Below are 27,122 nucleotides of genomic sequence, written 5' to 3'. Positions count from 1 at the left end.
TTTTATGCTCTTTTCATATTAGGTGATGCCTTAGTCACAAATTGAGCTACACACACAATTTCCTTGTTTTTCCTTTTGAAATAAGCACTATGGAGCAGTAACGCAGCAGCTACCCTTCCCACTTCTTTTTCCTCTTGGTACTTTCACTCCTAATCACTCCCTCAAGTCACACAGAAGTGATTGTGGCCGCTGTGTTACTAAAAACACAGCTACTTCAAGAGATACAGGATGTGTGCGAACATGTGTATGTTTTATATATACTTTCCATATATAAAAATACACGATATAGTATAAAAAAAACTCCAGATAAACTCTTATTCTCACAGTAGCAAATATATCAACTTATTTTCACAGTACTTGTTTTTTCTAAGTTGGTACATCCCAAATAATGAGAATTTCCATTGTCCCAAGCTGGTATTCATGGTGATGCGGGTCAGTCAAAGCCATTGCACACATCTGGCAGCATGGGATAGTCTGCAGGGAAACACTACTACCTTTTCTTTCCAAACCCACAATCATTAAGGACTTCTTCATACCTTTCAACAGTCTCTCTCAAGCAGCTGATTTTAAAAGGCCTGGGGTTCAGTCATTCAATGTGATGAAAGGAGAGCTATAAAAATCAGTAAGTGGTGTCAGCTGGAAGGGAAGGGTCAGCTACTTACCTTGCCATTCTTGGCTTCACAGACAGTATATGGTATGTGTCTAGTGCAGCAATGTCTTGCCTGTACTAAAGGTAAGGTCACAAGCACACAAATAAAGGCTGAAGGATAGCGTGTTCGCTGACAGGACCACATTTGACCAGTGGATCTTGGCTGAAATTCAACCCAAACTTGGGTTTAGTTATGTATAAACAATACATACCCTACAAAATCAACGTCACCAGGCATGTTGATCTCTCTTCAGCCACAAGAAAGGCTACAGTAATTTTAACTCTAGAAATAAGACTCAGATTTATGCAAAAACCTGTTTCATAACTAGGATTTGCAGAACAAGGTTTATTAAGGCCATCAGTAAGCAAGTCTCATCAGCCACAACTTGCATGTTTTTGAAAAACTTGCCAGTTTTAGAGCAACTTGGGTTTGCAGTTTGCTTTTACCTCACCTCTAGTTTCTGCTGACATCCTCATTTTCTTGTGCTGGAACACAACCTCTGCCAAAACCCAAACCAACCAGCCACGGAAGGAAACCTGCAGCATACCTCAGCCTGAAGTCTTGGGGTGAGCAGACAAAAAACAAACACATTTCCTACTCTTCATTCATGTAGACATTAAGGCCCACACTAAGCCTTTTCCCTGGGTGTCCTTTTGGGCAGTGGAGCTACACCTCAGTCCCACGCCCACTGTTCACCCTCCTCTGGCTCCAAGTTCAGGGCCTGCTCTGCCATTTGCTTTTCCACCATTTAAAAAACAGGGGTCAGTTGCCTGTTGTATTCTTCTCTTTTTGTTTTCTCCCATCTGCTCTATTTGTCATATCCCTCTGTTCCAGCAGCTATCTAGGCAGGGAAGGAACAGCTCCAAAGGAAACTGTAGGAAAGCAGTTCATAAGCACACAGAGAAAAGGAAACAAGGAAAATCAGAGAGTTAACCTGAGTATCAGAAATTGCTACAAAACTTGGCCTGTGCTTCTTACAGCCTTTGGCACCAAACAGACACGTGAGAACAGCAGTAGTAAAGCCTAGGACACTCCTGTGCAAATGGAGTTGAAGTATTTCTACTCATAACCTTTTAAGAGCTTAACTTCTAAGCCTGAACAAGGCAGCTTTCAAGCACAGCTGAAATATTTCATACTAACCCTGTGAGAACACAAAACCAAGGAGAATGAAGGTAATGAAGACCTACAGATACAGACAAGATACTTTCCAATTCCGAGATCAGAGGAAGCAATCTCACATATATTCAAGGGAGCATTTTAAGAAACCAACCCCCAAAGGAGTCAAATGACTTGCTCCTATGTGTTGCTTCCAACAAACATTGTCAGGGATCTACCCCTAGCATCACACATCTCAGGACACCTGGATAACTCACAGGAGACTTTGTAGAAAAATCAAGTACAACCCTAAATATTTCACTGTGAAAGGCAGGGCGGGGACGACAGGGGGATGCACTACCACAAACACGTCCTTTGTATATAAGCATCCAGTTATCCGCTCATCAGCATTCAGCTGAGCAGGATATAAAGCTGAGTCAAGCAGAGGAACCATTTCCTTCCACTTCCTCTGTAGAACTGCCATGGAATAAAGGCAGACTAATGGACTGTCCCAAGTTACGCATGCTTGGCACAGGTTGCAAGGCAGCGGAGAAGCCATTGCACCTACACACAGCACTCACTTCAACAACATGGTAACAACACCTTGTCCTCAACAGGGCTGTTCACATCACCTTCCCCTTGCCTACAGGTACTGCATGCTCCCAACACCAGGTCTCTCAAAGGTCCGGTGAAGCAGGATGGGCTCCTGCCTGTAAGGCTTTGTGGTGTGAAACGCAGTGCACTGGTCCAGCTGCCTCCTGCTTCTGCTCCCAAAGTTGGGGGCAGAGAGTTTCTTCAAAGCTCAGTGCATTTAGCAAAAATTTTCTTAGAAAACATGCTTAAGTACAGCAATAGAGTCATTAGACCGTAAAAGAAATTAGTCCTTTCATAAAATTGTTTTTAAAAAGCCTACTGATTTGAAGCAATACACATTTTCTTGGCAATAAAAATTCGAGAGGAAAAGGTGTTTTCAGACACAAATCCCAATTTGTAATCGAGTAAATCTGATGGTTGCATCTCACAACTGTACAAGTCATCTGATATATTCCGTATGTGCCAAATGATGTCCTGTGTATACCAGCCTCTTCTCAGCGCACTGAGTAGTCTCTGAAGTGCTGCAGACACTGGCTGCATCCCTTCTGGTTTACTCCCCCACATTCAGGTTTTTCATCTCACAAAGGATTATGTTCTCTGTATCTTCAGTTTTAACCCTACACTTCCAGTTGGCTATTTTACATTAACAGCACTTAACTGTAAAATACAACAAAAAAAAATAAACATTTAGGCACAGGAAAAAAAATATCTGCCTTTCATCTCTGCAGCTGCATAGGCGTCTGCTAGGACCTGAGCCACAGTCATGCTCTGGAACTCTGGGCCACAGCCCCTTGAGGATTTGACTTCTTGATTTTCATTATTAATAAAGGTAGTTTTCTTTTAAGAAGCACAGACTTGACTGCTTCCAGGAAATCAAACTGGATTTTGGTTCTCAGGTCTACGGCAACCAAGACGTGAAGTACCACCACAGTGGTAACCTACCTGTACATACAGAAAAGGTTGGTTGTGTGATCTCTGCCTGACCCCTTCCCTCCACTGCAGCAAATCACAGAGGATTGAAAAGGCAACGCAAAAGTGCAGAGTCACAGTATGTCCCAGGGCCCAGCCGCAGACAATGTCTGTCTTATTCATCTCCAATTTCACTTTTCACTCCAGAAGCCATCTGCCACAACAAAATGATGCCCCTGGGTCAGCTTTAATTAAAAAAAAAAACAAAAAAAAAACAAAAAAAAAAAAAACACCAAACAAGACCAAACAAAAAACACCCAATCAGAATTTGCCATTGTTCCAAGTTTCACTGTGCAAGCTGTCCCTGCCTCCTTGAACTTGAACAAACTGTACAACACAGGTCCCTGTAACAGATAAATTACCCCACTAATTAAAACCCCTAGTAAGTAACTCAGAGAAGCAGAGCAGGGGAGAAACCCATTGGAAGCATTTACTGTTTGGAAGGAAATGGAGCTGCTCCAAAGGGATCTAACTCGAGTCCCTGTTGCTGCTGGCTCTGTGCACTCTGCACAACCAGTTCTGTGAAGGGCACTGCACCAAAGTCATCTGTTTTCAGCCCCTCACCACCATGAATGGCTCTGTGCAAAGAGCTCTGCCTTGGTCTGCCAGCCACTACCACTGCTCCATGATCCCCAGAGCCATCACCAAAACCTTGGTGCTGGGGATGCCGCAGCAAGTCTGGTGGATGGAAGGGTTTGGCTCCAAAAGGATCCAGCAGAGTTTCATCTGCCTGCAGAGGGTTGGCTCGATCTTTGCCATCAGTCAATGCAACGCTAATGTTCTCTTTGGAGTCTGAGATGGTCAGGAATTCATTGCTGCTCTGCGAGTCCCTGCGGCCAGCTTTCTTGTGCCTGCGGGCTCTCTCGGGGGTACGGTAGCTGGGTTTCAGAGCCTTCTTCGTGGTGGTTGGGGTGCCATGGTGCCGCTTCCCATTGTTCTTTGACACCTCTGGTTTCATTCGCCTTTGGCGGGAAGAAAGTTTCTGTAGGTTACGCTGCTGTTTCATCTTCTGCTGCTGACTCCCTGTGATCTCATCAAAAGGAACCAGCCCAAACAGGTCCTCTCTACTCCCACCAGTCTTGGGGAGAAGGGAAGGCTGAAATGGGGTGCAGCCAAAAATATCAAGGCTCCGCGGAGAGGTGGGAGAGAGCAGAGGCTCGGTTCCTCCCACATGGCCATCTTGCCGAGACACCTTTTTGCTGAAGGGGGCTTTTGTGAAAACATCGAAGTCATCCTGCTCTTGGCTCAGGCTGGGAAAAGTTGCCTGAGAAGAGACATCTTTGTCCATCTCTCTTGCCTGGGGCTGTAGAGTGAAGAAGGGCACTGCCCCAAACACATCAAATTCTTGGCCAGGGCTCACTGGGATTATAGTACTTTGCACCTCAGACAAGGACATATGCATTGAAGTGGGTTCTTTGATTTCACCACTGCCAATACCATCTCTGAACCTACCACTCGGGAGCCCTTCCACAGACTTTTGCTTAGTACGATCAGAATCAGAGTCAGAACTTTGCTTCTCTTCCTCCTCTTCCTCCACCTCTTCCTCAGAGTCCATGAGGAGAGGTCGGTGGCCTAAATTCTCCAGTTCTGCATCATTGTCATCATTGAAGTCTCCATTCTCTCCCTGCAACACTTCTTCATCCTCCTGTTCTTCTTCCTCACTGCTCTTGGGAGAAGGAGGATCAGATTCAAAATCACTCTCTGACTCATTGCCACCTTTTGTCACTTGTCCCTCTGCAGTCTTCCTCCCTGGCTGGGGATCTCTAAAAGCATGGCTCAGCTTTCCAGCCTTGGTTGGCATCCCTAAGTTATTTCCTTGATTACCAGCTACGTTATCAGCTGGTTTTCTAGGGGAACCTGCAGGTCAAAGAGAAACACAAAACAAAACTTGAAATACACTCAAAGTCAGTACTTGTTCCACACACACACACCATAGCCACATACACAGAGCAAACACCTTTTCTGTGCTGACTGAGAGAAATGAGCTAAAACCCGTATCTAACATTTCAAACAATAGTAAAAACTATTTAGGTGCCTTTTCAAGAGATCCTTCGAGACTGACCCACAGCGCCAAGGTTTTTACCATACAGTCAGGTAAGCGAGGCAATACTGACATATTCAATGCAGCTTCAAACCCTCAGTGACACTGAACCTCCACAATTAGCCCCTTCTAACTTTTAGTGTAGCAATATAAGCAAAAACAAAAAAAAGACCAAAAAAAGCAAAGACAAAAAAAGAAAAACCAAAACCCTACTGCTTTAACTTCAGTTTTAGAGCAGAGTGTTCTTGTTTGTTTCTGAACAGGATCTGTCAGCCCAGTTTCTCTACAGGAAAGAAATTTGTTTTACCCTGACACCTTTACCTCATTTTTTTAATATATAGTAAATAATTATCTGAAAACTAGAGCTAAAAGAACAATTCACTGATGACTTTTGAAGGGTGGTTGGCTTAGAAATACTTTGCGCCAACTGATGAAACAGTGAGCAAGACCATGCAGAACATGCATATGGCACTCAGGCAAAACAAGTTCTTCCTTATGTTGGAGCCCTGTTGCTGCACAAAGATATTTTCAGGAGTGTTAACTGTCAGATTTTTATTTGAAGAGAAGGAAGAAACACTTGGTCTTTGATGGGGAAAGCGTATTTGCTCCTGAGATGTCTGTTTCTGTAGGACACAAATCACAAGGCAGCCACACAACTTTCAGAAGGCATAACTGAATTATAGAACCAACTAGATTGGAAAACACCTTTAAAATCATCAAGTCCGACCTTTGCCCCAGCACTGCCAAGGCCAGTAAACCATGTCACTGAGGGCCTCACCTACACAGTTTGAGAACACTTACAGGGACACCATTCCCTGGGCAGCCTGTTCCAATGCCTGACCACCCTCTTGGTAAAGAAATTGTTCCTAATCTCCAGTCTAAACCTCTCCTGGTGCAGCTTGAGGCCATTTCCTCTTGTCCTAGAACTTGTTACTTGGGATAAGAGATGAACCCCACCTCACTACGACCTCCTTTCAGGTAGGTGAACAATTAATGCTAGTAACAGCAATGATAATTGATGTCTCTGCACTCAAATTTTCAGTAGTTTCTCTGGGTCTGCAATCCTTTGAAGCAAGACTGTATTACAGTCACTCCAGGCTGAGTATTATGTGGGCCCCAACCTTTAGCTGGGAACCAGAACAACAGCAAAACCAACTGTATTTCCACAGCCTATGCTTGCCTGACAAGTGCACCAAGTTCACGGTGATCCAGCTAGGAACAGCCACGTACCAACACACTGCACCAAATACTACAGCCCAAGTTCTGGGTACTTACTTCTTACACCTCTGCTACCCGACATAAACCTGAGGCAGGGGTTGTTCCTCATTAGAGCAGTTACTAACAAGCTCTGCCCACAGCACAGCACTACACTGCTAACCCTAACCCTCTCACCTATCCAAAATTAAAACAGCTTGGAAAAACAACTGCTGAAATGTAATCCATTCCGTGTGTTCATAGGATTGAAAAAGCTGGGAACAGATGTGTACACCAGTTATTTCTCTGAAACAAATCCTCAGCCAGAATCCAGCTGTGACTCTCTTGTTCTTACAACATCCAACATAATTTCTCAAGTAATTTCTGCTTTCACAAGGAAATTAATAGGCAAGTTCCAGGCCAAGTCACATTTTTTTCTTTATATGCTCCAGTTTAGACCAGAATATTAGGGTTTTACATGAAGTATTTTTTCCTTCCTTAAAGGAATTAACAACTGATTTCTTCATCCAGTCACCATTCTGCTCTGTTGCAATTACACTTTAAATAACAATAAAAACTCCTCAGCAATATATTCCATGTATGGATTTAAAAACAAGATGACCAGAATGACTAAAACCATCCAGTGATTAAGGCTTTGAGTTGTTTCTTCTGTTTCTGGTGTCAGATTGCTTCTTATCTACTGTAATTTTACACACTACAAATTTGCTTTACCCACTAAATTAGAACCTGGATTATTTGTGCTTACTTTAGATTTCCCAAAGGTACAGCCTTCACGTTGCACTCTATAACCCTCTAGCTTCCAAACCCTGCTGTTCCCAATATTTACTGAAACACTAACGTTAACATAAAAGCAATTAGATCTAAAAGGAGAAGAAAAAGGAAGTATTTCTAGGCTAGATGTTAACATTACTTATGCAAAAAACACCCCAAGCCTTTTCTGTAGGGCCATATCCACAAGTTTGCACTCCCAAGCAATGATTACACCTTTGTATGTAATTTGTATGCAGAAAACAAGTTTTGATATTTTTTTTTTCAAACAAGAACTGAATTAGAGTATACCTAATAGACCTGACTTCCTAAAAGGTTTAAATATTTTTCAGTTGCTGTCACACTCATGTGCACTGGAAAATAAACTGCAAAGAACAACAACAAGGCAAAACCCCAACTACCAACAGCTGCTGACTTACTGAACAAGTGATTTAAGCCACAGGATGTATAGCTTACAGTAGCAGACCTCTCTGGACAGAACACAGATCAAGCAGGACTTGACAGCACATGCCAAAATCCTCAAAGCGGTTCCCAAACCATACTCAATGTACTCATACTGACACAAAAGCCACTGCAACAGGTCTTAATAGACACACCTAGAACTGTCATTGCTGACAGTATGCAGCAAATGATTCAGGGACTCAGTCATTCAGACAGCCTAGTTTTTAAGGAATCTATATTAGCATCCTGTATTTCTTCTCTTCAGTCTACTACTGTATCTAGGAAACTGGGATGAAGACAGGAACTATTCATTGAGCAATCCCCCTTACTGGAGATTCCTGTTCTATAGTAGACAGAGAGCCTGTGTACTTGTAAGTGTTTGTTCCTACACATGAGAAAAAGTCTTCTCAAGTATCCCCATTCTAAAGTCACTTGGAGATATTGCTAGGATATTGATTTTTCCAGCCACCACATCTTATCCACAATGAGTTTGGTTTAGTCCCAATAACAGGGAGAAAACAGCAGCAAACTGGTATCCAAACCAAACCAAACATTATCCTGTGCTAAGCTATGGGTTTTAAACCTTTGACAATTGCCTTTTCCACACCACCATTCCCCCTCTTCTAAAGAAGTTAGCAAACTACACAAACACAGCGAGTACTACAAATAGAAACAATGCTCCAAAAGAAAAAAGGTCTCCAACGACTATTTAATGTTCTGAGCAAGTAGGTATCAAAATGAAGCATTCTGTCAGGTAGATTTCATGCCACCTTCTGTACCTTACTAGATGCAGAGCCTGTTTATAGAATCACAGACTGGTGATTTGGGTGGGAAAGGACCTCAAGATCATTCAGTTCCAACCCCCTAACCCATGGACAGGGATGCCTCACACTAGACCATGTCACTCAAGGCTCTGTCCAACCTGGCCTTGAACACTGCCAGAGATGTATATGTTCAGATATGTACTTATAGAAAAATGCTGCAGAATGTTGAGTAACATCTGTTTGTAATGTGCTGTTCAGATTACTACACTTCTAATCAGGTTTACATCCCCTAGGAGACAATTGTTCTTTGCTCAAATGTGAGCCAGGTGGAACATCTTTAATCATATAAGATGATCCCAATCTTCAAGGAAATTTTCTCTTCTGATGTTCTTTTTCGAGACATCCGATTATAAGGGGATGAATTCACTTCAACAACTGCAGTAATTACATGCCTTCTGCTGGTTCATCATTTTAGGGCATTGGAGGGGGGGTTGTGAGGAGCTTTAAGCTTCCTTGGAATTGGTAACATACTGCCACCATCACTGCACAACAATTTGCCACATGTCAAGCCCAAGGATTACAGACCTGCTGCAACTAAATCTGCACTGTTGTTCTGACAGCAGCCAGAGCAGCAGTTGCTGAGTATTGTAGTGGTTAGGCCATTCAAGGCCACATCGTGGCCAAGTCCTTGCTTACCACTTTTATTTTCAAGAACAAAAAGGGGTGAATAAAATAGCCATTGCTTATATATTCTTTCAAATAATTACTCTACAGATTGAAGAGTGTTATACAACAGAAGTGATAGGTGATCATGACTGCCCTAAGATTTGAGACAAAGAGAGAAATAATCATTTTGGAGTGACAAAGCACACCACTGCCCTAGGCCAAGCCCACACAGATTTTGTCTTCCGATGTGTGAATAAGTTTGAGTTACTTCTGAAATGCTAGCTAGGAATTATCTGCCTGAACCAGCATTCAGCAAATAGTGAAACCATAGCCAAGGAGACGTTATGAAATAACATAGGCAGTATTTTCATTGAGCAGTATTTTCATTCATATTGATAAGAACTTATTTTAATTTTCAATTTACCTATACCAACAGCCACATCGAGTTGCAGGTCTGGGCATCTTTTCATAAGCAGCTCAAGTACATAAATACCCAAATTAAACATGAGCTGATGACATGAGCTGGTTTAGTGTTGCACAGAAAAGGGCCTTTAAGCCTTTCCATTTCTTCTGTTCTCACGTTTATAGTTTCTTCCTCAATTGTAATGAATTGTACTTCAGTTAAAGTTCTGTCAGGCAGATTTCATGCCATCTTCTATACCTCATCTGATGCAGAGCCTGTTCACAGAACTACAGACTGGTTCAGGTTGCAAAGGACCTTACTCCAGACTACACAGTAGCCCAAGGGCTCCAAAGTCATGGCACAAAAACTTGCAGCAGTGGTTTGAAACGGAGTTAGAAGCAGTACATGATAATGTAACCACATGATTACTTGTCAGCCATGTTTCTTCATGTTAGAACAACACATTTCCCTGCTCTAACACAGTGAATGCTCATAATCAGCTATTGCAGCAGAGTCCTTTCAAGGCCATGCTGTGGCCAAGTCCCCAGCCAGTTTCCACTGTTCTACCACAGTCCATGCAGCTGCCAGTAGCAAATTACATACCACACCACAGAAGTGCTGTTATTCCAAGACAGAAACCAGGATCATATGAAGACACAATCAAGTCTTTGAGTGCAGGAAGCCTGGAAGTCACAAAGCTGCTACAGAACTAAACTTACTTTTTATCCCCAGTCTCTGCACAAACATGCATGCAGTTGACAGGGAAGGGGTTACCTACATACATTAGAAAAAACAGTGGAAACTATTAGTGTAAGCTAATATAAGATGACAAAAGGACACTGAGTACCACCCAGCAAAGTATATTACATTGATGACATTTCCTTCTTCTAATTTGAAAATAGCAGAAAATGCGTGTGTCTTCCGAGTTTCTGAAACTCAATGTTAACAAAGGACATTAACAACACAGCTGATTAACAGAAACTTGCATCAAAAGCTTCCATTCCAAAATCCTGACCACAGGAGCCAGTTCTTCCACAGTCACCATCTAGTTTTTCAGGCATTCAAGAACCAGATCTTGTTTTCCACGTTTGGTTCCTGTCCTCAAGGCTCCATTAACTTGCTACTCAGCGGTGCTTTCTTTCTTTTTCCCCAATGTGTTTGCAGGGTTACTTTCATTTCTACTAGACTGAGCACTGGAATTCTCTCTCAAGCCAATTTTCATTTCCAGCTATTTCAAGTTCTAAGTCATTACTATTTCCCACATTTATGCATAAAATAGTGTGTATAGCAAGTTTACATGCAGTCCTTATGAAAACACTTTTATTAGTATATACACCACATATGGCTAACAGTAAGTGCTTCTACACGATCAACTGTTTCCCAATATGAGGAACCCAACAGTATGCTAATTCATTTCCCACCGTTTGCCCTCTGCGCAGCACATCAAGTGACACAGCTATCATTCCTGGCTTTCCAAGAACAGGAACAGACACTCTGGTGGAGAAGCACCCTTAGTCCAACCAGCTCCAGGTTCTCCTTCCCAGTGATCCTTGCAGCAGCAGTGGCCTGAAATGCCCTCTCAGCTCCACAGGGAAACTCCCAAGGGCTCATCACTTGCAGCACCCCACATTTCTTTCCAGCAATAATAAAAGGTTTCAAATGTCACCCTCTGCATCTCCCTTGCATCACCTTCCTGGAGACACATGTAAGAGTTACCTGCTAGCACTTACTTTGCTGGACTACCAGCACTTCATGTGAAGTCCAGGCAAAAGATGATACACCACCTTCTTCTTCTTGCTGCTGTCTCACTCAGATGATAGAAATTAGTTTTGTATTTAACTGCTTTTAGCAGAGAACCCTTAGGCCTCAGAAACAAAGTAAGTACTCTGGATGACTCTAAGCTACACTCCCATAACATTTATGAACCCAAGACCCACATCACACAGCAAAAATAACCAGAGCAGAAAGACCAGAGTTCCAGCTCCAAGGTTGGTAATAGAGTAGAACACTTCTTCAATAGAAACTGTCATTGTTTTAACAAAGCAGAATTTTCTTTTTATTTTTCAATACTCTCTATTGGTAACACCAATCATCACAATTCAAGCAGTCAGGATTCAGTAGAGTTAAACCTGGGTGAGTAATGATAATGCTCTGTTATTTGCATCGTTAGCAAGGAGGTGAAACTTCTGCTCAGACTAGATCAGGACATGCTCTCACCCAAAGACTGGAATTGTGCTCAAGATATTAAACCTCTGTTCCACTTCCTATTCAGGCACTTGCCCCTGACACCCTGAGTAAGGTACACATGCAGCTTACTTCTTAGTTAAATCTTTTATTATCACAAGGAGCAAACCAGGAAGAACATATTATACAAAGATGTGAAGTACAAGAAGAAATATTAAATCTTAGGGACACGTGCCAAGTTTGTCCTAGACAGCCTTCAACTAGAAATAAAATATGTCTAAGTCAACACTGCTCCCGTTTTCTTCCTTGTCTTACAACAGCTCATTTCAAGATATTTTGAAGAATTCTGTGGGGAAAACAAACCAGCTTTTAACAGACAGATCTTCAGATTTGAACATTTATCAAATCTGATTTGGTTGCTACGTGTAACACAATTAAAAATCCCCTCCTTGAAATCAACCCAGTATGTACACCTAAAATCTATCTCCAAAGTCAGCAGAAAAAAGGCTATTGAAAAACGTACCTTTTTTTTTTTTTTTCCCCTCCAGTCAAAGAGCTAACAATTCACAAGCAACTCAACATTTTTCAAGAAGTCTTTTTTTCAGGCATAACTCAATTGGTTCGGTTTTTTTCCTTTTTTTCTGAAAAGGCATCTCCCCTTGTTTTTTAGTATGTCAGGAATTAAAATTTGGATTCCAAGTAACAAAAAAAAAAAAAGCAACATACAACATGCTACAGTGAAGCGATTCATTTACAATATAAGCTATATTGTAACTATCTGAAAAACAGCAATGAGCAATAAGACTTAAAGCAAGGAACCATACAATCATAGAATAGTTAGGGTTGGAAAGGACCTTAAGATCCCGAAGTTCCAATCCCCCCGCCATGGGCAGGGACACCTCGCTCTAAACCGTATCACCCAAGGCTTCGTCCAACCTGGCCTTGAACACTGCCAGGGATGGAGCATTCACAACCTCCCTGGGCAACCTATTCCAGTGCCTCACCACCCTAACAGGAAAGGGTTTCCTCCTTATATCCAATCTAAACTTCCCCTGTTTAAGTTTTAACCCATTACCCCTTGAATGAAACCAAATCATCCCATGACACGTGGTTACGAATACTCACGACAGGAGAGTAAGTCACCATCTCAGATTAATTATAACTATTACTGTTCCTTTGGCATGTAATTTAGGGTCAGTTATACAATAAAGCAACCTCTTAATAAACACTCCTGGGTAAACCCTTTCAAACTAGAAACTGCACCAACAGAGCAAACATTCCTTCACTTCAGAACTGCTTTCACATTGCACTGCGCTACTGAAGATTAAGAGGACAAAACAAACTTTTCCTTCATGAACAAACAGAAGAAAAGGAGAAACTGGAATGGAGTAACATACCAACTAGAATCAATTCAATTCTTCCTAACAACAGGAGCAGACATGGATGCAGAAGTATTTTCACAAATTACCTTACAGAATACAAGTGTTATCCTACTCACTCTTCACAAGGGAATTTGTGAGCATTAAGTAGCCCTAGTAGATGACCTTCAGGAATGCAAGATGAAAGCAAAAGGAAATACAGAAGCTAACTTAGGTTGACCTAAAGTGATTTATTTTAAGGCATGTTATCTGAGCTTTTGAATTTCCAGTAGAAGAGTTTTTACGAGTCATGTTAAGGCACCTTTATCACACAAGCACTCTCAGCAAAACTTAGGTAGGAGTCTAAGTGGTTCCATAAGTTACTGAAGTTCCTTCTACGATTTAACTGTCACATAGGCTTGAGTTTGCCACAAGTATCAGTCTGCTACAGGTATCAAAAGCAATTATTGAAGCGTTGATCAAGCAAATGTTAAAACTGGCAATGAAACTGCAGGATGAGGCACGGCTGCATGTTCACAGACAACATTCACACACAGTGTTATTCTTACTTCCATCCATGGCCAAACCAAAGCTTAGCTGAAACACAGTAATAAAACCCCCTCTCCCCTCCAAATATACATCACAAAATAATTTGTTTGGACTCAATATGGACAGAAACTATACATTAAATGCAGCAGAAGCTTTACAGTCTTAGCTTAGCTGGAGAACTGAACTTGAGTTGAAAGCAGACTACAGGGAAATAACAAGATTTGGTCTTGGCAAGTAATTCGCTTTTAGCAAAAGCACTTCTAGTTCTATGCAAGTGATTCATGCTGCACTGGTCCAATGTAACCTAACTGTGCAGACTACCTAGTCTGTACACTGCCTAAGTACCAGGAGTTGGGCGTGCAGAAGTGGGTTTTTGAGATAATCAACATTATTAGAAAAATATTCAACTCATTTACTGTCATAAGGCAGCATCATTCTTTGGTCATTTAACTGGAAGTACATACTTCAACAGATACATATATATGACTGCACATATATGAGGTAGTGATGTTACAGATGTAACTTGCCTGGGTGAGAAATGAAAGGAACAGCACCGAAGAGATCTTCAGGAGGATTTTTCTGTGGAACAGAATGTGGCTCCACATTCTTATCTGAAGATACTGTCCTGTCCTGTTCAAGCTGCTGCCTGCCTGTAAAATAAAACAAAAACAAAACAGAACAAAACATAAAATAAAATAAAAATGGCAAGTCTTATGGCTATGCAAAAGGTATCTCTCTGTGCTTTTCAGGTTTTGTACCTCTGTGCTTTTGAGGTTTTCAAGTCAGAAGCACTACACTTAGTTCAAACACAGAATCATCCATTTTATCACAGTTTTGGCCAGCCTTTGCCAGAAAAAGAGGAAAGTTGACAACCACAGCAAAACAGCTGGGAATACTTTTTATTAAGCATGTAACATCTGTTAGTAATCAAAACCAATTTGAGTGTCATAATACAGAGAAACATGGCATCAGTTTTGTACCATCTTCAACCCTTGAAATACAATTTTATTTTAGTTTCCTTTTATAAAGTGACATACAAAAGGTTTTTTAATACAATCAGATATTTAAAGCACTAGGAATGGTAAACAAGTCTTTCTGTCTAAGCTCAGATTCTAACATCGCTGTCAACTCAAGATTGAGCCCACCCAGCTCAACCACCACACCACAACTCAGGAGGGTCCTCCAATGCCCATCAGTGAACATATTTTAAGGCAACTTATTGCACCTTCAGCAAACAACCTACATGCTCTATGTAGAAGACACAGCATTTCACTTTCCCCCTTTCCCACAGCAAGCTGCTGATCTTCCAAACCATTTGCAGCACAACCTTCTTGACAATTTGCCACTGTGGAGAAGCAGCTCAACTGCACTCTACTGACATATCAAGCTACTTTCATGTCTTCTATTCAGTCCTTCAACACAGAAACCAGTAGGCTTTACTAAGACAACCACCAGGAACTAGAGAGCAAGCTCATCTCCCTCAGACAGATGACTATTAACCCTCTGTGAAAAGCCCAGGAGGTTTAGAATTATTCACCATTTTTCACAGATAAGTGTTCTGTTCATATTCAAGTGCCCATAAAGTGAATTGACTTTTACCTACCAGTAGACTCTCCGAAGAAATGCAAGTGAGAGTTGCTCCATTGCAGGCATAAAACAGAATCCCAACTGGGCACTCCTAGTGTAGAGATGAACAAGATTATCCTGCAGTGACACAGCCATGAGGCCAAGAACACTAGCAGTGATGCACCAGCAACTGGCAGCTGGATGTTTTATACAATCAGCTTTGAGCCCTGACAACAGAAAACTGGTGAGCATCACATCCAACAGCAGCATTTGTTCCTGATTCTGAAGTCGCACTGCACTCTCCCCTCCGGAACTGTTTGGGGTTTTGGGTTGTTTTGGTGGCGTTTTTTTTATTTGGGGGTGTGTGCGTTGCTTTATAAATGCAGACTGAATGAAAGATGCTTTTGCTTTATTACCCTTACTGTCTTGCCTCCAGGGGAAAACCCAGTTGACTGCTGCACAGTTTGCAGGCCAAACTCTAGAATAACTTTTAAGGTGCAACAACTACCCTTTGCAGAGTCCTTGCAAATGTTGGCAAGCAAGGCCATGCAAGTTCAAGCTGCCAGATGATGATCAGATCTCCCAGCTTGAACAGCAGGGCCAAGGATAGTGGAAAACAAAATAGATTCAAGTGCTAAGCATACAAGAAAAATGAGGCAAAGTGAGTAAACAGAAGGTTTCAGCTCCTCCATGGCAACCAGGTATATATGTAAGAGGATACACTTCCCTCAAAAATAAAGTTTAAAAATTGTCAATTCATCAGCTCTAAGGCTATTGGAAAAGGAAGAACCATTTTTTCAGTCTTCTGAGGCACAAGTATCATTTGTCCACCTTATAACAAGATACACTTCTGTATCAGAGAGTGTTTGAGAGATAGACAGATGGGTCCTCCACCTTCACACAAGCAGATGTGTAGGAGTGTCAGTATTACTGTACTATGCTCCAGATACCACCTCCTTAAAATAAAAAGCCAAGTTTTCTTCCCCACCTCAGTGAGTAAACACACAAATGCAGCCCAGACTGCTGCCAGAGACACAATCACGCACTGTGTCACACAGCAGACTCTTCTGTAGAACAGTGCAGTTATCCAAAACCATGAAAAAGGAATCCAGCTGTTCCCATGTAAGTGAGAGGCGCAAGGTTCCTCAGCAGACACCTCTCAGGACTTTCAGAAGTACAAGCAGCACTTACGCACAAAGAAAGCCTGTTAAGAACCACACCTCTTCCTTGCACAGATGGCTCAGGTAGCTCCTTCATACTGTACATACTGCAAAGGAGATGGACAGACGTCCAAGCTTTTAGGCTTTGGACCCACAGACGTCCAAGCTTTTAGGCTTTGGACCCACAGACGTCCAAGCTTTGTAGGCTTTGGACCCATAGATGTCTCTGCTGAGGCACCAAGAGGATTCTGGACATCTGCAATTCTATGTGAAGGCTGTGCTGTATTTTTGCCCTGGTGAGAAAGGCGACTCATTTTCTTGGCTTCCAACTCTGCAAAGATTATGAAGTGGTTACAGGAGCTCTTTGTAAGAAGTCCATTTCTTCACAATGATGTCAGAATCTCAGCATCATGTGTTGTTTCTGGATCATCCTTAATACAAACGATGACAACAAAATCAACAAAGAAGCAACAGTGTACACAAGAACCAGAAACTCCCATCGTGTAACTCCATATTAAAGCTCTCCACAAAGGTGCTCAGTTTAGAAAGTTTCATTCAGCTGAACAATATTTTACTACAATTGCCATCTTTTTAATATGAAAACTTCCACAAAGTGTAAGCAAGGTATTCTGTTCCGGGAATTACCTCCCTTTTTAAAGGCAAAGTGATTAATCATCACAGCAATACCATCACTACACACACTATGACATTTAGCTACTAAATGCATGACATCCAACAGTAATGTCAGCCTAACAAAAACTCGTGACATCTGGATCCTCTAACAAAGGCTGTGTAGATTTCATTACTCATGTATTACTGTCAGGAATACAACAGCTTTAGAGATATCTGACAAATTTTAAAATAGTTATAATTTATGGATAAAGCGTCAGCTCAACAATACAAACCAGGCTTTAGGAAGCAGAAGGAAAGGATTAGTGTTTTGAATGCTACTTAGTACCACACATCATCACAGAAAGACAACTTGCATAATGCTGTACATGAGTTATAAGGTACAGGACAGCAATCAGGTTTAGTAACAGAAAAGAAGCATTTATTAAACCTGTATCTTCAAATCTCCTTCTTCTAGATGGCAAAACGATTCACAGTAAACTCAAAAACTGCGTAAAAAAAATTAGCTAGTAATAAACAAAAGATTTCTCTCATAAGAGAAAACCTGCATCCAAAGGGAATAAAGCCTTGATCCTTCAGATGCATCTGAGGAAACTCCAGGAAGTAGTACACAATTAAAGACAATTTTATAGATCTAAGCCTTGTGCAATAATCCCCCAATTTCTTATTAATCCACCTAAGTCTGAGAAAAGAGGAGTAGACAAAATATAAATATTTCTGCTTTGACTGAAGCAAAGGCATTAGCTCTGCAAGGCAAATTCATACCTCTCTGGCACAAAAAACAAGTCTTGAAGTCTTTGATGTATGTATGTATGTGTAAACACAACACACACACACTGAGATTAAAACTAGCACACTCCCCTTTCCCTGGATCTCAAGCCAGAAGACCTAAGAGGCTGGAAGTACACCTCACAGTATGAATGACCAAGCCTGCCACCTAGTGTGCTATTGGTCTAGAGAGTCATTTTAAATTTTTGTACTTTCTGTAATCAAGTGACTAAAAAGCCCTAATGCTGGTTATTACTAAGCAAAACTATGCTGTCACGTTTACTTTCTGATACAGTATATGAAGTTTATTGTCACATCTGGCTCTTCCATGCATCAAATTACCTTTACTAAGACCTGAGCCAAAATCATGCCTAAGTAGATTCAGTCTTTTAAAACTCCAGACTATTTTCACACATGCAGTACAAAAACTGGAGAATGGAACTGTAGTAGTAGTTAACTGTTCTTTCCGCTGGAGATTTAGAGACAGCAGTTCCCAGCATTTAGCTTTACGTTATACAAGCCTTCTTCAAGTCTGAACACTTGCATGGTTAAAAGATGTGGCACTTAGAAAGCATCCAAAATAAGCATGTGTTAAGCAATTAAGAAAAGGAAGTAATCCAAAGTAAAAAACATGGAGATAACCAACTTTAAGAGCAAAAAAGTTTATTCAACTATTGCCATATCAGAACAATAAAGCAGTCCTTACACTTGGCCACCCATCAAAAAGGACATTACAAAACATTAACATAATGTATTAGATCAATTTTCTTTCAGGCATTTTCAAAGGACAGATCCAAACCACAGAATCTTCTGCTTTGGTTTGAAAGAAAAAAAAGCTGGAAAGGAATAAAGCAAGCAGCCAAACTTCTTTTCCTGTCTGACAACATACCTCTGCTGTTAAGAGCTTCTGGCAACCAAGGTGACACAAGCAGTATTTATGGCCTATTACCATTTCTGAAGTATTTGAACCAGTAACTACTGATTTTTGACTGTGAGTTCCTATTGCACACATTTTCAAAAGGGAAAGGAGAGAGACAGGCCCAACTCTGCCCTCAAATGCTCAGAAACAATGTTCTGTACACAGCCTGCATGGCACTTGGCAGGCCCTTGGTGGAAGCACTGAGCAACTACAGAGCCCTTATTTACTGTGAAGCAAAATAAGCCTTCAAGTGTCCCTTACTTGATCTTAGCAGGTCAAATTCTCTGTCCAGCAGCTCCTCCTCTGTCAATTTGGAAAAATTGTCCTCTCCAAACGGATTCCAGCCTGACATATCAGGTGGGTTACTGATGCTCTGCTTTGGGTAACTGGTGATTGATTCAGCATCAGGAATACGTGACCTGTAAAGTCAGTCATGGAAGCAAATGAAGGGAAACATTACAGGATTATCAGGGTGACAATCTATGACATGTTTCACTATGCCAAAACACTACATACAGGTAAAACATACGCGTTTAACAGCTTAGCCCAAAAGCATCTGAAAGCTAATTTAACAGCAAACAGATGCTTGAAACATGGTTTGATCATATCATTTCTGTACACAATCCTTGGACTTTTACCTTCTAGTCTATTAATTGTAGCTAAAGCACAGAATCCTTCATCAAGGTGACATGCAAGGGCAAAAAACGTATTTCACCTGTGGTCATTTCTATACTGCCATGGGAGACTGCCCTTCTATGCCTCAGAAAAGCATACTAAGTTTTAAGTTTTCATCAGTTCTCTTCATTTTAAAGTTATTTTTTTCTTGGCAGACACATTAAGCATCTTTGAATCCCACTTCCATCCAACTGATACAATTAACCAGTTGACATAACAGCTCCTGCTTTGTTAGCCTTATCTACACAACCAAGGAAATATTTATTGACTAGATCAGTTTTTCCTTTCATGTATATTTTAGCAAACTGTGTCTATCGCTTACCTACTGGTCTGAATGGGACTAGAAAAGCAGCAATCAACAAGTTCCTGCATCTTAACCAGTTTCTCTGTGTGCCCAGCCAGGCTCTGCAGGCCACAGCTGCAGCCCATCTCCAAAGGAACCATCTCTTCAGGACAAGACAAAGGGCAAGGGGCTTCTTCCTGTCAGCTTGGGTTCTGCCGGAGCAGGAACACCTAGATAAGGTTACACAGGAACGTGTCCAGGCAGGTTTTGAATGTCTCCAGAGAAGGAGACTCCACAACCTCCCTGGGCAGCCTGTTCCAGTGTTCTGTCACCCTCACTAGAAAGAGTTTCTTCTCAAGTTTAAGTGGAACCTCTTGTGTTCCAGTTTGTACCCATTTCCCCTTGTCCTATCATTGTTTGCCACTGAGAAGAGCCTGGCTCCATCCTCGTGTCACTCCCCCTTTATATATTTATATACACTAATAAGGTCACCCCTCAATCTCCTCTTCTCCAAACTATAGAGACCCAGCTCCCTCAGTCTTTCCTCATAAGGGAGATGCTCCACTCCCTTAATCATCTTAGTTGCCCTGCGCTGGACTCTCTCCAGCAGGTCCCTGTCCTTCTTAAACTGAGGGGCCCAGAACTGGACACAATATTCCAGATGAGGTCTCACCAGGGCAGAGTAGAGGGGAAGGAGGACCTCTCTCGACCTACTAACCACCCCCCTTCTAATACACCCCAGGATGCCATTGGCCTTCTTGGCCACAAGGGCACAGTGTCGGCTCATGGTCACCCTGTCGTCCACCAGGACCCCCAGGTCCCTCTCCCCTACACTGCTCTCTAACAGGTCGTTCCCCAACCTATACTGGAACCTGGGGTTGTTCCTGCCCAGATGCAGGACTCTACACTTTCCCTTGTTATATTTCATCAAGTTATTCCCCGCCCAGCTCTCCAGCCTGTCCAGGTCTCGCTGAATGGCAGCACAGCCTTCTGGTGCGTCGGCCACTCCTCCCAGTTTAGTGTCATCAGCAAACTTGCTGATAGTACACTCAATTCCCTCATCTAAATCATTGATGAATATATTAAATAATACAGGTCCCAGTACCGACCCTTGAGGCACTCCACTAGATACGGGCCTCCAACTAGACTCCGCCCCATAGACTACAACTCTGGCTTCTCTCCTTCAGCCAGTTCACAGTCCACCTCACTACCCGATCATCCAGACTACACTTCCTCAATTTAGCTGTGAGGATGGTGTGGGAGACCGTGTCAAACGCTTTGCTGAAGTCAAGGTAGACCACATCCACCGCTCTGCCATCATCCATCCACCGTGTTATTTCCTCATAAAAGGCTACAAGAGTGGTCAAGCATGACTTCCCCTTGGTGAAGCCATGTTGACTGCCCCTCATAACCCTCTTATCCTTGATATGCCTTAAGACAGCACCAAGGATAAGGTGTTCCATCACTTTCCCAGGAATGGAGGTGAGGCTGACTGGTCTGTAGTTACCCAGGTCCTCCTTCTTGCCCTTTTTGAAGACAGGAGTGACATTTGCTTTCCTCCAGTCCTCAGGCACCTCTCCCCTTTCCCAAGACTTGGTAAAGATGGAGAGTGGTCTAGCAATGACCTCCGCCAGTTCCCTCAGCACCCGCATCTGGACCCATGGATTTATGGATGTCCAGATTGCTCAACTGGTCTTTAACCCATTCCTCATCGACTAAGGCAAACCGCTCCGTTGACCTGTCTTCATCTGAGGTCTCAGTGGTACAGGGCTCTTCAGGACTGCCTCCGGCAGAGTAGACAGAGACAAAGAAGGCATTCAGTAACTCTGCCATCTCCGTATCTTCTGTCACCAGGGCACCCGTCCCATTCATCAACGGGCCTACATTGCCTCTGGTGTTAGTTTTATCTGCCATGTATTTGCAAAAGCTCTTTCTGCTGTCCTTGACCCCTCTCGCCAGCTTTAATTCCAAGGAGGCCTTAGTCATCCTAGCTGCCTTCCTACATCCTCTAGCAGCAGCCTTATATTCCTCTCAAGTGGCCAGCCCTTCCTTCCACAACCTGTAAACTCTCCTCTTCCACTTCAGCATACCCAGCAATTCCCTATTTAGCCACGCAGGTCTCCTGACCCTCTTCCTTGACTTTCTACGTGTCGGGATGCTCTGATCTTGAGCTCAGAAAAAGCAGTCCTTGAACGTCAACCAGCTATCTTGGGCCCCTTTCCCTTCAAGCAGCCTAGCCCATGGGATTTCCCCTAGCAATTGCTTGAACAGGCCAAAGTTTGCCCTGCTAAAGTCCAGGGTTGCAATTCTACTTGCTATTCTACTGGCCCTACCACACAAGATCCTGAATTCCACCATCTCGTGGTCACTGCAACCAAGGCAGCCCTCAACCTTCACTCCTTCAACCAGACCCTCCTTGTTAGTGAGGATGAGATCCAGCAGCGCACCTCTCCTGGTTGGCTCATCCACCATTTGCATGAGGAAGTTATCATCCATACACTGAAGGAACCTCCTGGACTGCAGCTGGGTTGCCGAGTAGTCCTTCCAGCAAACATCAGGGAAGTTAAAATCCCCCACGACGACCACGGCCTGTGACTGTGAGGCCGCTGTCAGCTGCCTGTAGAAGGCCTCGTCAACTTCCTCACCCTGATCCGGTGGCCTGTAACAGACCCCCACAACAGTATCGCCCCTGCCAGCCTGCCCCTTAATTCTCACCCACAGACTCTCAACTCACTCATCATCTGTCCCCGGACAGAACTCAACGCATTGTAGCTGCTCTCGCACATAAACAGCAACCCCACCACCCCGCCTGGCTGGCCTGTCTTTCCTGAAAAGGACATAGCCCTCCATGACTATATTCCAGTCATGTGAGCTGTCCCACCACGTCTCTGTAATTGCCACCAGGTCATAATCTCCTGACTTAACACAGGTTTCTAGCTCCTCCTGCTTATTTCCCATGCTGCGCGCATTGGTGTACAGACATTTCAGGGAGCGAGCCGAGCACACCGATTTCACCCTAGGATTACAGGAGGCCTCCCAGTCTTCATCAATTCCGGAGCGCTGTCCCACTGAGGCAAGCCGAGCTACAACCCCATCCCCCTTCAAATCTAGTTTAAAGCTCTCCAAATGAGCCCCGCTAATTTGTGCCCCAGCATCCTTTTGCCTCTGTGCGATAAACCTTTCCCACATGCCATTGTCCAGACTGGTGCCCTATAAAACCAGCTGTTATCAAAGAATCCAAAGCCCTGCCTGGAGCACCAGCCTCGAAGCCAATCATTTATAGACTGAATTTTCCCATTCCGTCCCACATCACCAATGGAAGATGGAAGGAGTGAGGAGAAGATCACTTGAGCCCCAGAGTCTCTCACCATCCGCCCCAAGGCCCTGTAGTCTTTCTTCATGCCCCTCAGACTGCAGGAAGCAGCTTCCCCCTCACCCGTCTGGAAGACCAGCAGCAGGTAGTAGTCTGTCGGGTGCACCAGGATGGGGAGCGCCCTGGTGAGATCCCTGATCCGGGCTCCAGGCAGACTACACACTTCCCTATGATGAGGGTCAACTCTGCATATCAGGCCCTCTGTTCATTTCAGTATGGAATCACCTACTACAATGACCCTTCTTTCTTTCTTATCAGAGGCAGTCTTGAGGTGTGAAGTCGACCGCCTCTTCCTATGTGGCCTTGTAGGTGGGCTTGCACCACATCCTCACCTACCTCTCCTTCAAGATCCAGGGCCTCAAACCTGTTACGGAGGGACACCCGGGGAAGCAGGGCAGGAAGGGAGGAGGGCTGCCCACGACACCGAACTGGAACTCGCTTCCAACCCTCGTCATCATTTTGGTACCCTACCTCCGCACGACAGCTACAGGCCACGGGCTGTCTCGGGCCATCCCCCTCTGTCTGAGAGGGCAGGGGGTCCATCCCCTTCTGGGGGGTATCTCCCTGGAGCTGTTCCAACTGTTACTGTTACTCCACCGCTCGATCTCCTTTTCACACTCCCTGATGATCTTCAAGATCACCAAGTTCCAGCCCCCCTGCCATGGGCAGGGACACCTCGCTCTAAACCGTATTACCCAAGGCCTCGTCCAGCCTGGCTTTGAACACTGCCAGGGATGGAGCATTCACAACCTCCCTGGGCAACCTATTCCAGTACCTCAACACCCTAACAGGAAAGAATTTCCTCCTTATATCCAATCTAAACTTCCCCTGTTTAAGTTTGAACCCATTACCCCTTGTCCTATCACTAGAGTCCCTAATGAAGAGTCCATCCCCAGCATCCCTATAGGCCCCCTTCGGATACTGGAAGGCTGCTATGAGGTCTCCACGCAGCCTTCTCTTCTCCAGGCTGAACAGCCCCAACTTCCTCATAGCCCCTTCCAGAGGGGCATGGAGCTGTTGGAGAAAGTCCAGAAGAGGCTGCAAGGATAATCAGGGGCTGGAGCACCTCCCATATGAAGACAGGCTGAGAAAGAGACCTCGGAGCAGCCTTCCAGTATCTGAAGGGGGCCTGCAAGGATGCCAGGCAAGGACTCTTCATCAGGGAATGTATCAATAAGACAAGGGGTGATGGGTTTAAAGTGAAACAGGGGAAGTTCAGGTTAGATGTAATGAAGTTCTTTACTGTGAGGGTGGTGAGGCACTGGCACAAACTGCCCAAAGAAGTGGTGAATGTTCCAGCCCCGGCAGTGTTTGAGGCCAGGTAGGACAGAGCCTTCAGTGATATGGTCTAGTGTGAGGTGTCTGGCCACACCAGGAGGCTGAAACTGGATGACCTTAAGGTCCTTTCCAACCCAAACCATTCTATGATTCTAAGACAGGAAGCCATATTTCTGGTTTGCAAGATCAATTTTATATATTGCAAACCATTGCTAACTCCATCATTGACTTGAAATTGAACATAAGGGTCAAAATCTTCAGCCAAAAACACAGAAGAGCAACTGGAAAGACACACATTTACTTCCAGACTGGAACAGAGTACCTTCCAGAAGTCAGTTTTGACCAAAGTACTCTGGCAATTGACCTGACCAAAGTACAGCTGGTAGGTCTCAAATACGGGCATCGAAGTGCAGGACAACACTCTCTGCTAGGGATTAGACTGCATAATTGGTGAGATGAAGCCAAAGTGGTCACTGTGATACATATTATATCTACCCAGCCTACAGCAGGAAAAAAAATTTGCCTTTTACTGTTTCAACACACTGTAATCTAGTAGATACTAAGAATGACAGCAGCATCCCAAAACATGTAAGCCACACTACTCACTGAAAGCCTGTCTCACAATCGATTGCACCAAAGACTGCAGCATTCCCACACTTGCAGAGGACTTCTCTCTAAATATAGTATAGTAGGAACCTTATCGATCTATAACCTAGTTCATAGCATCAGTGAAACTGGACAAAGCTGCGATTTATTTTTAAAATCAGTAATGGGTCCTTTATACTTTGTTTTTCATAAGAATTAATGGACATTTTTTATTAACATAAGTCTGCAGGCAGAACCCTGCTAATGGACTGTCTCTTTGTTGAGGTATACTCCATGATGTAAAGTGTTTAAGTCAGACCTCTGATTAACAGACACAGGAGTTAAAAGCCCTAGCAGATAATTGCCCACTATAAGGGCTTTCTTAAAAGAATGACTTCCACCCACTCAACCTCATTCAACTGACCATCCTAAGCAAAATGGTTAACAGTCAGTTCCTGGAATAAGTCCATGAAGAAGAAAAAGTGGAAGATAGGTCCTTTAAGAAGTTGTACCAGATTCATCTGTTAACAGATTGTGTCCCATTTTCGCCTCAAAATATCCTTTACCATTAAGCATCAATTATCCAACTAGTCTTAAGTAACACTTCCTCCTTTTCACTCCTTCCTAATAACTTGCTTCCTACTGAAGCAAGTAATTTCTGAGGAAAGAATTCAGTAGTGCTCATCACAATTAAGAACATGTGCAGTAAAGTAAGCCTTAGGTACATTATGTCAGAATACTTGCCTGCTTACAGGGTAGGGAGAATCTGCCACTGTTGTAGCACACACCGGCAGCGACCCAGGGTAGGAAATTAAGGCTGGTGAGAAATCTTGAGGAGAAGTGATACATTCTGGAGATTGTGCCTGCTGCGACCGCTGCTGCTGCACAAACATCTGCTGCTGTAGCAGAGTCTGCTGATATTGCTGCACCTAAGATAATGACTGTGTTACTAAAATTCACACAGGCCAGTGTAAATCTGTTCTGCTCAGTAACACTACCAGTCTTACAGCCAAATGCTCTAACAGTCACCACACTCCAGAAAAGCTTAGTAGCCTCAGCAAAAGTAAGAAGCCAGATCTGTCCATTATACAGGTGAAAAGCTGCCATAACAAGTCAGTGATACCATGTTTCTCTTCCAACCTACTACCACTTAGCTTTTCGCAATTATTGTAACTTACTGAAGCACTAAGTAGTTAAGTTTTCATAATACCCTATTCTTCAATATTAATAACCAAAATTTCAGGACAATTTCTCTAGAAACTGATTATGCCAAGTAGCTTTCTTCCTTTCAAAGTAGGATTTGATGTTTTCTATCACTTTGGGTTAACTTGACCCGCTGCCCCAGCTGTATTTTTATTTTAGATGCTGAACTTCACACTATTTACCAAATCCACAGCTGATTACAACTACTCACAAACTTTTCTTACTGAACATTCACAACAGACTTTCAAACACCATTATGTTCTATTCCCAACATACCATGGAAGGGTATTGAGATTGGGAAGGTTGCTGCTGGTACACAGACTGCATCAACAGCTGCTGTTGGACCATCTGCTGGTGCATTGCTTGTTGATACTATAGACAGAAAGAAGAAAACAGCTTTAATAAGTCATAATCCCCCCATTAGAAATACCCAGATATTTAGAAGCAGCATCAATTAAAATCACTTTTGTGACTCAACAGCATTTTCCAGTTAAGATACCACATAATCAAGAATCAGCTTGCAATTTAGCCTTTGCATTTTAATGACTGTTTGGAAGCTTTTCTATTTTGGGTTTGTTTTCCCCTCCCCCCACAATTAATACCAGCCCATTTAACCAAAACTTAAACTACATATTCAGCACTGCCTTCTTTAAGGCAGGCCAACTGTCATCCTAGCTTTTGCCATCTTCACCAGTACTAAGCCCCTTTGGAAAACACATCAGCTGTACTTTAAAGAAGCACAGCTTCTCAATACAGTTAAAAACCAAAAAAGCCACAGCAGTAGGCATCTTGGAAGTATCTAAAAGTTCTTGCTTGGCTTAGCTGCTCCGTTGCAATGTTTACAGTTATGTATGCTACACAATTTAAGCAATTACACCTGATGGCATGCAAGCTGGACAGTGTCACCACATGTGGTACCCATTAAGCATCCAGGCAGAGAGAACAGCTACAAAAAGGAAGCTCTTCACTGACCAAAAGAAACTGA

General features: G+C 43.1%; 1 protein-coding gene across 1 annotated transcript in view; it reads right to left on the bottom strand.

Annotated features, from left to right (window-relative positions):
• Positions 1-3,703: 3,703 nt before the first annotated feature.
• The window catches only part of BMP2K (BMP2 inducible kinase), a 50,222-nt gene continuing 26,803 nt past the window's right edge, over positions 3,704-27,122 (bottom strand). Inside the window, exons 12-16 of the mRNA XM_061345864.1 lie at positions 26,414-26,509; positions 25,679-25,863; positions 19,002-19,159; positions 14,225-14,347; positions 3,704-5,165 (exon numbers count right to left, since the gene is read on the bottom strand). Coding sequence (XP_061201848.1) covers positions 3,739-5,165; positions 14,225-14,347; positions 19,002-19,159; positions 25,679-25,863; positions 26,414-26,509 — 1,989 coding nt within the window. The 3' untranslated portion in view covers positions 3,704-3,738. The remainder of the gene's footprint in view (positions 5,166-14,224; positions 14,348-19,001; positions 19,160-25,678; positions 25,864-26,413; positions 26,510-27,122) is intronic.

This window comes from Neopsephotus bourkii, unplaced genomic scaffold (assembly GCF_033783945.1).
Source record: "Neopsephotus bourkii isolate Nb327-2 ecotype Australia unplaced genomic scaffold, CSIRO-AGI_Nbou_v1 NB_244, whole genome shotgun sequence".
NCBI classification, from domain to species: Eukaryota; Metazoa; Chordata; class Aves; order Psittaciformes; family Psittacidae; genus Neopsephotus; species Neopsephotus bourkii.
This window is presented reverse-complemented; position numbering and strand designations above follow the sequence as displayed.